The sequence below is a fragment of the Orcinus orca genome, chromosome 6 (assembly GCF_937001465.1).
Source record: "Orcinus orca chromosome 6, mOrcOrc1.1, whole genome shotgun sequence".
Taxonomy (NCBI): domain Eukaryota; kingdom Metazoa; phylum Chordata; class Mammalia; order Artiodactyla; family Delphinidae; genus Orcinus; species Orcinus orca.
Window position 1 is genome coordinate 63383965 of NC_064564.1, and position 11764 is coordinate 63395728.

The 11764-nt window shown below is 40.6% G+C and overlaps 1 protein-coding gene across 1 annotated transcript; it reads left to right on the forward strand.

Annotated features, from left to right (window-relative positions):
- The first annotated feature begins 250 nt into the window (after nt 1-250).
- On the forward strand, nt 251-2338 carry LOC125964765 (transcription factor-like 5 protein). Its single transcript, XM_049711321.1, is given in 3 exon segments — nt 251-1183; nt 1185-1353; nt 1355-2338. Coding segments are annotated over 3 exon segments (1338 nt in total). The 5' UTR covers nt 251-299; the 3' UTR covers nt 1640-2338.
- Nucleotides 2339-11764: the final 9426 nt, after the last annotated feature.

The following is an 11764-nucleotide window of genomic DNA, read 5'->3' on the forward strand; positions in this document are numbered from 1 at the left end:
CAGGCTTCCTGACTTCAGACTATACTACAAAGCTACAGTAATCAAGACAGTATGGTACTGGCACAAAAACAGAAATATAGATCAATGGATCTTGGAAGCACACGTTGGTATAGAGGTGCCTTAAGACCAACGCACCCTGGAAAGAAGAACCAACTCATGGAGAACAGCTGCCCTGGAGAATCACTGGACCCACGGCTCTACTATGGAATTGCTGGACTTTTTGCAGATAAAGAAATGGTAGAGCCCGCCCGGCCTAGCCCCGCCGGCCCGCCTGCGCGCCCCACGCCGTTGGCGCCGGCATGTCGGGCCCCGGACAGCCGGAGCCGCCGCAGGCGGGCGGGCCGGCGGGCCCCGAGAGCGCGGACGCGGCGCTGGGCGAGGCGGGGCTGAGTTTCACGACCACCGACCTGAGCCTTGTGGAGATGACCGAGATCGAGTACACGCAGCTGCAGCACATCCTCTACTCGCACATGGAGGCGGCGGCGGCCGACGGCGAGCTCGAGACGCGCCTCAACTCGGCCCTCCTGGCGCGGAAGGCGGGGGTCTTCGCGGCGGCCGGGGGCGCGGCGGTGGGGGGCGCGGCGGCGGGGGGCGCGCCGCCCGTGTACCCGGTCCTGTGCCCGCCTGCGCTGGCCGATGGCGGCTTCGCGGGCACCAACCAGTGCCTGGGCCACATCGACTTCCAGGAGCTGCGCATGATGCTGCTGAGCGAGGCAGGCGCGCTCCCCGCCGCCGAGAAGACGCCGGGCGCCGACGGCCCGAGCGCCGGCGCACGCCGGCCCAAGGTGCCCGACGGCGCCGGCAAGGAGAACGTGGAGGGCGCGCCCGAGGCGCGGGCCAAGTCGGCCGTGCGCGTCCGCCTGGAGGACCACTTCAACAGCATCCCAGCCGAGCCCGCGCCAGCCCCGCGCGGCGCGGATCCCACCGAGCCCGGCATGGCGCTCAACAATTTGGTAACTCTTATTCGCCATCCATCCGAATTAATGAATGTTCCTCTTCATCAGCAACAAAACAAATGTACAACATTAGTGAAAAATAAAACTGCTGCTGCAACTACTGCTCTGCAATTTACATACCCTCTGTTTACTGCAAATAGTTGCTCTACTAGTGGAAATTCTAATCTTTCACAAACACAGAGTTCTAGTAACTCATGTTCTGTACTTGAAGCTACCAAGCATCCAAGATTTGCCTGAGCAGGTTTGGATTAAAGTAGGAGAAGCACTATGTAAACAAGCAATAAGTAAGAGGAGTCGGAGTAGGGTACGTCAGTTGGACACAAACATAGAACGAAGAGCCCTTGGAGAGCTCCAGAATGTGGGTGAAGGCTCCACAGCAGCGCAGGGTGCTTGGCAAGTCGGTGGAGTCGTCCCAGGCCACCCTCGGGGAGCAGACCCAGAGCGGGCCCCAGCGGGGCAGGTCCCAGCGCAGGGAGAGGCACAACCGCATGGAAAGAGATAGAAGGCGCAGAATCCGCATTTGTTGTGATGAGTTGAATCTTTTAGTCCCGTTCTGCAACGCCGAGACCGATAAGGCAACGACTCTGCAGTGGACCACAGCGTTCCTGAAATATATTCAGGAAAGACATGGAGATTCTCTTAAAAAGGAATTTGAGAGTGTATTTTGCGGTAAAACTGGCTGAAGGCTAAAGTAGACCAGACCAGACTCCTTGGTGATGTGTCCCACACAGGAGAGTACCGAGTAGCCCAGCTATGGAGATCAAGTGACTGGATGTGAACACTAATGCCTGGGAAGTAAACGGCTGTTCCTTCGTGACCCATAAACATTTCCTAGGACCCTGGAACTCAGCTCTGATAGTCTAACTCTAAAGGAACATGATTCAGCTGATGGGACTCCAGTGGGGACTTTGAAAGCACATTTTGTAAAAATATTTATCTAAAACAAAATGCTTACCGATTAATGTCCTCTTAGACCATTTGGGGAGGAAGACATCTTGACAATTAGTAAGTAATTTTTCAATTATCTGTCTGATTCCATCATGTTTTCTTAACATGATAACTTGAAAAATTAACATCCTTTGTAATTTCTTTAGTCTTAGAAGGTACATTGCTTTTTACTTACTTTATTTACATTTTAAATAAGCCCCCTTAGCAACTAGAACAAGTTAAATTGTTCTTAACTATAAGTAGTTTGGACATTTTATTTCATTTGTTTATCGCTTCCCCTTGTAATGATTTCTAGCTGCATAGAACTGTATTGCAAAATGCAGTCCTATTTTAAACCTTTCTGCTAGAAATTTTCCAGAGATCTCCTTTAAAGGTACTTTTGTCCATAAATGAAATATTGTCACAGTAGATTGCTTCAATGCCCTCATTTTCATAGAGAGTCATTACTTTCTGTGTAATAAACTGTAGTGTTTGGAACTGAAAAAAAAAAAAAAAAAAGAAATATAGATCAATGGAACAGGATAGAAAGCCCAGAGATAAACCCACGCACATATGGTCACCTTATCTTTGACAAAGGAGGCAGAAATGTACAGTGGAGAAAGGACAGCCTATTCAATAAGTGGTGCTGGGAAAACTGGACAGCTACATGTAAAAGTATGAGATTAGATCACTCCCTAACACCATACACAAAAATAAGCTCAAAATGGATTAAAGACCTAAATGTAAGGCCAGAAACTATCAAACTCTTAGAGGAAAACATAGGCAGAACACTCTATGACATAAATCACAGCAAGGTCCTTTTTGACCCACCTCCTAGAGAAATGGAAATAAAAACAAAAGTAAACAAATGGGACCTAATGAAACTTAAAAGCTTCTGCACAGCAAAGGAAACCATAAAGAAGACAAAAAGACAACCCTCAGAATGGGAGAAAATATTTGCAAATGAAGCAACTGACAAAGGATTAATCTCCAAAATTTACAAGCAGCTCATGCAGCTTAATAACAAAAAAACAAACAACCCAATCCAAAAATGGGCAGAAGACCTAAATAGACATTTCTCCAAAGAAGATATACAGAGTGCCAACAAACACATGAAAGAATGCTCAACATCACTAATCATTAGAGAAATGCAAATCAAAACGACAATGAGATATCATCTCAAACCAGTCAGAATGGCCATCATCAAAAAATCTAGAAACAATAAATGCTGGAGAGGGTGTGGAGAAAAGGGAACCCTCTTACACTGTTGGTGGGAATGTAAATTGATACAGCCACTGTGGAGAACAGTATGGAGGTTCCTTAAAAAGCTACAAATAGAACTACCATATGACCCAGCCATCCCACTACTGGGCATATACCCTGAGAAAACCATAATTCAAAAAGAGTCATGTACCAAAATGTTCATTGCAGCTCTATTTACAATAGCCCAGAGATGGAAACAACCTAAGTGTCCATCATCGGATGAATGGATAAAGAAGATGTGGCACATATATACAATGGAATATTACTCAGCCATAAAAAGAGACGAAATTGAGCTATTTGTAATGAGGTGGATAGACCTAGAGTCTGTCATACAGAGTGAAGTAAGTCAGAAAGAGAGAGACAAATACCGTATGCTAACACATATATATGGAATTTAAGAAAAAAAAAATGTCATGAAAAACCTAGGGGTGAAAGACACAGACTTACTAGAGAATGGACTTGAGGCTATGGGGAGGGGGAAGGGTAAACGGTGACAAACGGTGACAAAGAGGCATGGACATATATACACTACCAAACGTAAGGTAGATAGCTAGTGGGAAGCAGCCGCATAGCACAGGGAGATCAGTTCGGTGCTTTGTGACCGCCTGGAGGGGTGGGATAGGGAGGGTGGGTGGGAGGGAGACACAAGCGGGAAGAGATATGGGAACATATGTGTATATATAACTGATTCATTTTGTTGTGAAGCTGAAACTAACATACCATTGTAAAGCAATTATACTCCAATAAAGATGTTTAAAAAAATAAAAAAAAATAAATAAAAATAAAAATTAAAAAAAAAAATTAAAAAAAAAAAAAAAAAAAAAAAAAAAGAATGGACGAGGCTCCCGAGTGATGTAGGCAGGAGTTAAATACACAAAAACCAAGAGACCTGCACAGGGCTGTGCTGGTTTCAAAAGAGACCAGTTGCCTGAAAATCTTGTACTTTCATCCTCTAGAGTGAGATAAGGGCTCTGCCCTCAAGCAAAGGGGGGCTAAGAAGGGTATCTAGAATGACTGCTGACTAGGCAGTCAAGAGCTTTGGCATCCCTGGTAGATGTTTAAATCCCTTTTGTTTCAACCTCTCAATGTCATTAGCTTGGCTCTTGTGAATATCGTTCTACTGATTTGGTTGCTGTTTTTCGTTCAATTATTGAATAATCTAAGAAAATTTCTTTTAACGCGGAAATCCATACCATTTGTGTTGTTGTCATTTCTAATGTATTTTGGATTTCCTCCACCTTATTTTGTGCTTTCTGTTAACTTTCTCTTTCTTTGCTTCTTTTCTCTTTGTATTCCTCCCATTGGAAGGATTAAAGCTTTATTTATTCCTCTTCTGACCCTCTCAATTGGTATCAAAGTAGACATTTTCTATTTTTATTGTTATGAGCTACCCTTAAGTTTTCACCACATAAATCTAACTTAGTAATATCTAAAATCAACCATTCTCTTCTTTCCCCTCTTAAATAATACAAGTACCTAAAACTCCTTTGAATTCAAATCACTCCTTTTTCCATCTTATTATTGTCTAGTATTTTACTTCCATCTGTTTTTGAACAATCCTACCCTCTAAAAGGAGTATCTCCTACAAGATTTCTATTTTCACAGTGAATGCTTATTTAGACTTATTCATATATTTCCAGTCATCTTGTTTACTATTTCTTCTTGCTTCCTACCCCTTCCTTTTGGGTTCATTTCTTTTTTTTTTTTTTTTTTTTAACTAAAGTGCATCTTTTAGTAATTCCCTATGAAAGTCTGTGATTAGCAAACTTAATTCTTTCTCTGAAAATGTCTTTATTTTACCCTCACTATTAAATGAGGTATAGGGTCTCCCTTGGAACCTGGAAGGTATTAGCCCATTTTGTTCTGCCACCCACTGTCACCACTGAGAAGTATACCAATCTAGTTGTGATTCCTCTGTTAGAGAAAATTCAGTTTTCCTCTGACTGATTTCAAGATCTTTCTCTTTGATGTTTGCTAGTTTCCCACAATTTGTCTAGGTTTTTATTTATCCTGTTCACAACTTAGGATACCCTGTCAATTGGAGGATTCAGTTCTTTTCTCCAACTATGGAAAATGTCATTTAGAATGTTGCTGCTTCTTCATTCTCTCTACTCCATCCTAGGAGAACTCACATTAGATGCACTTAATACTTTCTCATGCTCTCCCTCCTATCTCTTAGCTTCTTTTTCATATTTTCTATCTCTGAGATCTGTATTGTGGGTGATTTCCTCATATTGATCTTCCAAATCCCTCAATCTTTCTTCAGTTGTATCTAACCTGTTAAATATTTTACTCATTCACTGAGTTCTTAATTTCAAATACTATATTTTTTATTTCTACAATATGTATTTAGCTTCTTTTAAAACTTTTTTTCGTATACCCATTTACTACATACTGTTATTTTGCAGACCCATTGTCATTATAGTTTCATTTTGTTATTTCTTTAACCTGTTCTAAATATGTTAATGTATAACCTTTCCTAGTGTGTTCTATTATTTCCCTTTTGATGGAGTATTGAATCTCCTCTTTCTTGCTACCTGTGAACTCACAGATTTGTAATTTTTTTTATTGTGAACTCAATTTCACTAAGGATTGTTGATCTTTGGGAGTCCTATGAACCCTGTACTTTGAGTGTGTCTCACAGAAACACTCTCATTTCCTTCTGCCAGAATCCCTAAGTTATCAATTTTCCTGGACACAGTTTTATGTTAATTTCTTGTTTGGGGTTCCTATACCACATGAGCTATGTAAATTGAGACATTTTGCTCACTCAGGCTAGAAGCCTTGGATTTTGATTTCCCCTGGATGATTGTTTGATACAATAAAGTCCCTGGAAAGAAACAGCCCAGCAAAAATCCACTTCTCCAGATTTTTGCTAAGCAGCTTTTTGAGACTCTGGAACTTATGGAGGGAATACAAACCTGTGTCCTTATCTAGACCAAAGCCACCTTCCTGTGTGAGTATGCCCCATCCTTAGGACCTATATTTATATCTGCTTCACTTGCTATTCCAATTTTCACTTCTCTCTTCCTTTTTTCTAGTTGAAAACAAGGCAGTCAATTTATACTTGAAAAAATAGAATTTTAACTCAGGATTCTTAATCAAATAGCAAAATTCTTTCCTCTTAAGCCTTGTTGCATTGTTTGTTGAACTGATTTTAATGTCAAGTCTGTTTCTAACACTTGCTTCTCCTCTGCATCCTGGTTTTCAGTCACAGAGACGTTTGACCCTTCTTAGATTTACTCCTGGGTTTCCAAATTAGTCACAAGCAAATTCTCCTTGTGCCAATCCCCAGTTTACTCTTTGCATTGTTGTTCTCTATCTCACTCTTAATTTTTTTTGTTTTTGTTTTGTTTTTTCTTTTCTTTTCTTTTTTTGCCACCCTGCCCGGCACACAGGATTTTAGTTCCTCAACCAAGGATCGAACCTGTGCCCCCTGCAGCGGAAGCGCAGAGTCTTAACCACTGGATCGCCAGGGAAGTCTCAATCTCTCTCATACATACACACCCACACCCACACACATATCAGGGACGCTAGATATAGTTCTCACCTTAAGTAGTAATTAAGGATGTATGTAGTTTCAAGGAATAGATTCTCCTGTCTCCCTCATCTCATTATATCTCCCATGGCTCAAGTCCCTTCTGATCTTGCTTTCAGAAGCTAAATGCCACTACCCAGCCACCTCTCAATACCATCCTGTTCCTTTGTGTTGATGATGTTACAGATGGTACTGCGGTTCCTAATCAGCTGCTGGATCCAAGTTCTCCTATCTCCATCAAAGTCAGAGCTCTTCTTTTCCAAGTGGAAAGGGACTTAACCTCTGATATCATACAGATAATGTGGCTGCCCAGTGACCCCAGTACTTGGTTCATTCAAAGGTATCTTTGATCCTGCAAGTCGACTATTTTCTCTCTCATGAAATTTCTGCCAGGTTTCCCAGTAATTGGCCCTACTCGCCTGAGGGAAACTAACTGACAACATCATTAGCCTCCATCCTTTGATTCTAGTGTATTTAGAGGTAAGGTAACCATGTTACTTAGCTTCCAAACTGAGATACTTTTAAGCATTAAAGGGAGCACTATTTTAATTATACCAGGATGCCAAGCATAAGCCAGAAATGTACAATGTACTGGGCAAACTTTCAAGTCCTTTACACATAGGAACCCTAGCTGCTTGTCCTGATCTCCTAAAGCTCCAGATATGCAAACACACACACACACACACTATATATATATATATGAAATTAAGTCTCAACATGACCATAACTCTATAAGAGAAGTGGGTTTTCTATCTGTATTTCCTAGGCAGGTTGTTTGCTGAGCCTAAGGCCTATAGAAAACAAGTGTAAGAAATAAGGCACCAGTTAATAGGAGCAGACAGAAACAGCAAGGGACAAGAACAAAGAGAAACCACAGGCTCTCCAGTTACAGAGCAGTGGTTTAGTCCTCCTCTGGTACAGCTGCTTTGGCTGAAATGTGCTGTGCCAATTTGCCACTGCCCTAGACTGAGAGATATTATGAAAAAGAGCCATATTATATACTTTACTACACTTACTATCATTATGTTTTTAAGAACGTAGTTCATTACACAGTTTCCTCTTTATAAGAACTCATAGGAGAAATTTCTCAACATTTTGTCTCAGTACCAAAACTTATGTCTATCCCACACAGTTGCTTTATATCATATTTATTTTATGGGCCCAGAATCATGTGACTATTGACCTTTTTTGTTTGGGAAACTAAGAAGCTCAGTGTGAAATTTGTGACCTCTAAGAACTGAACGTACAGTATGCATATTTTATATATCATTTTTTCTCTTTTCTATAGTTTTCAACCTTTGTTTTCCCTCTAACCTGTTTTCCTCATGGTTTATATTTCATTTCACCTTTAAGGTTAAAGTCACTTAAAATGGTATGGGAATCTCATCCAATTCTTTGCCAATAAATGTACCTCTCTTTTCTTTTTAAACTGTTTTTATTTTGATGCCTATAGAGATATAAACTCTATTAAAGCTGTATCATAGTCAAAGATGTACAGGACTTTTCACTTTGTGAATGAGAACATGGCAGGAAAAAAAAATTCAGGTATGTGTATCAGCAGGCTTAACTCAAATAGCTCTTCTTATCAAAGATTCTTCATTTAAAAATCTCACTTGACTAATTTTACTTTCAAATGCCATGAATACTGTCACAAATCATTTAGCGTTTCTAGAAGTAAGAATCTGTTATAAGGTACACGCTATAATGATCTGGACACCATCCTGACATTTTATTCCCTTGTTATACGATTTCTGACAAGCTATGCTTAATGGGGGAAAAAGTTTATCATAAACCTGAACATTGCAATAATTGACTATAGTGTAAACAGAATTTCCCAATGCACTCTATTTCCACCACCTTTATTTTTCTTTTTCTGAAAATTGTTTATTGGCCATTAGATCCAAATGTGGAGCATGGCCTTTGTTACCTTACAGGAAGGATATTTCAAGATGTGCTATATAAATCCACGACTGTCCCTCTGTTTCCTCTCACCAGCAGCTCGGTCAACTGGATGATAAATAAGCTCATCCTGGTGTTAGAGTTTAACTGGCAATGAATTTCACTTTATTGCAATACTTATGAAAGCTTTTTAAAATGTGGTTAAATGAAAGCCTTCTTGTGAGCTGCAATCAGTATTTCTTAACATGACGTAGAGAATCCAAATCTTTAGAGTTTCTCTCCATTTGTGAGATCTACACTGCCTTCTTGACAAAGGAGCCCAGTTTGAGTAGTCAGGAAGACTTTTTATGGTAAGAAAATTTTATGGTCTTGTATTATTATTAAAGTTGAGATGTTTGGGGGTTTTATTTTTTATTTTTTTTCCCCTTTGGCTGGAAGGGAATATGCAGCCAGGGAATTTAGGCCAAGAAACCTGAGTCACAATAATTACTATTTCCAGGCTACAGCACTGTGTTTTCTATTAAGCCTGTAGAGCAATTAGCAATGTTTTATAACAGCTGTGAGGATTGTGGCTTGACCTTGTCTGATTACAGTTCTGACACTTCTAAGAACAAATTGGTAAACAGTGTTGGCTTCAGAGGCCCTTTCAGAGAGGACTGGGCCTGTAGGGAAGGAGAGTCTTTGACAGAAATGGGCTCAGAGGTGGCCCAGGCTGGAGAACAAATGATCCAAGAAAAATGTTATCTTGTTAGCATGCGAGGACAGCTGGTTTCCTTGGGCTGGGACTCAAAGGCAGAGCCCATGTCAGCATTTGACAAACCTAAAAAGGTACTAGTCAGGCAGCTTCAAGTGGGTAAAAAGACAGCCTTCCTATTCCTAGAAATAAATTGAGAGAATAATTCCCAGAGAGAGGAAGAGGGACCCAGCTCTTCCAATTTTCAATCATCTGATTGAAATTTCAGTCTTTGTATGGAGCCCTTTAGGCTCCTCTTCTGCACCACCAAAGTGGACTTCTGACTCCAACAAGGGCCTGTGATCTGCAGAGATGGTCCCAAAGCAGTGTAGTGGCAGTATGCTAGGGACAACTGCAGGCGTTTGAGCCAGACAGAACTGGGGCAGGGTTCCAACTTGCCTGTGACGTGGCCATGGACAAGTCAACTTCTCTAAGCTTTAAATTTTTCATTTACAAAATGGGAATCCTATGAAAGAATGCTCAACATCATTAATCATTAGAGAAATGCAAATCAAAACTACAATGAGATATCATCTCACACCAGTCAGAATGGCCATCATCAAAAACTCTACAAACAATAAATGCTGGAGAGGGTGTGGAGAAAAGGGAACCCTCTTGCACTGTTGGTGGGAATGTAAATTGATACAGCCACTATGGAGAACAGTATGGAGCTTCCTTAAAAAATTAAAAGTAGAACTACCATATGACCCAGCCATCCCACTACTGGGCATATACCCTGAGAAAACCATAATTCAAAAAGAGTCATGTACCACAATGTTCATTGCAGCACTATTTACAATAGCCAGGACATGGAAGCAACCTAAGTGTCCATCATCGGATGAATGGATAAAGAAGATGTGGCACATATATACAATGGAATATTACTCAGCCATAAAAAGAAACGAAATTGAGTTATTTGTAGTGAGATGGATAGAACTAGAGTCTGTCATACAGAGTGAAGTCAGAAAGAGAAAAACAAATACCGTATGCTAACACATATATATGGAATACATTAAAAAAAAAAAAAAGGTCATGAAGAACCTAGGGGCAGGAGGGGAATAAAGATGCAGACGTACTAGAGAACGGACTTGAGGACACGGGGAGGGGGAAGGGTAAGCTGGGACAAAGTGAGAGAGTGGCGTGGACATATATACACTACCAAATGTAAAACAGATAGCTAGTGGGAAGTAGCCTCATAGCACAGGGAGATCAGCTCTGTGCTTTGTGACCACCTAGAGGGGTGGGATAGGGAGGGTGGGAGGGAGGGAGACACAAGAGGGAAGAGATATGGGGATATATGTATAGCTGATTCACTCTGTTATAAAGCAGAAACTAACGCACCATTGTAAAGCAATTATACTCCAATAAAGATGTTAAATAAATAAATTAATTAAATTAAATGGGAATCTTTTTTTTTTTAAATACCAGTAGGAGAATATGAAGCAATAAAGAAAACATTTGGTGGATTAGACAAGGGGTCATCAAACTAAAGCCCGTGGGCCAAAATCAGCCTACTGCCTACTTTTGTAAATAAAGTTTTATTGGAACACAGACATGCCTGTTAGGTACAGATTATGCTGCTTTCACACCTGCAAAGTCGGAGTTCAATGCTTGTGGCTAAGAACCGTATGGCCACAAAGGCAAAAATATTTACTATCAGGTTCTTAAACAGAGACAGTCTGGACTAGACCATGTAGGATCCTCCTCTACAAGGCAAATTTGACAAGCAAAATCTATGGGGTGACTGTTATCAGAGGTTTCAAATACAACACTGTAGCGCACTGATGTTTATCACTCAGCTGTTAAGATGTGTCCCATATTATTTGTTATTTGTAAATAGTATTTAAAGTCATAAAATGTGCAAATAACTTTCTTATTTACTAAATTAGAGCAAGTTCAAAGTGATTCCTACAAAAATGTTATTCATGCTTTTATTCTAATGTTTTTTTTAAGAGGGCAGGAAAAGGAAGGAAACTCAGAGCTAGTACCCTACATTCTACCACACGCCTAGCTACATCCAAGGAGTGTGTAGCTTGTCACTCCATGTATGTCTTAAGTATCACTTAGAATTCTTTCTGCTGTAGGTAAGAGAATGCTGAGATAAAAGTGAATTAAACAATACAGATCTATACTATCTCACTTGACAGGAATCTCACAAGTGGATGATTCTAGAATTGGATCAAACATATCAAAGTTGTAGATGCAATTTCTGCAGTTCTCCAGAACATCTCAACCTGTCCCAAGATACCTGCACATCCTTGTCTAACAATATTCAAATCAGGAAGGAGGGAACTTGCAGAAACAAGGTTTGCTTCTCACAAGTTTTCTTTTTAATGAAAAAAATATTGCAGAATTTCTAGAATTGTCAGAATTCTAGAAAGACTTCTCTTTGCCTTATTAGTCAGAATAGAGTCACATACCCAACCCCTAAACCAACACTTAACGCAA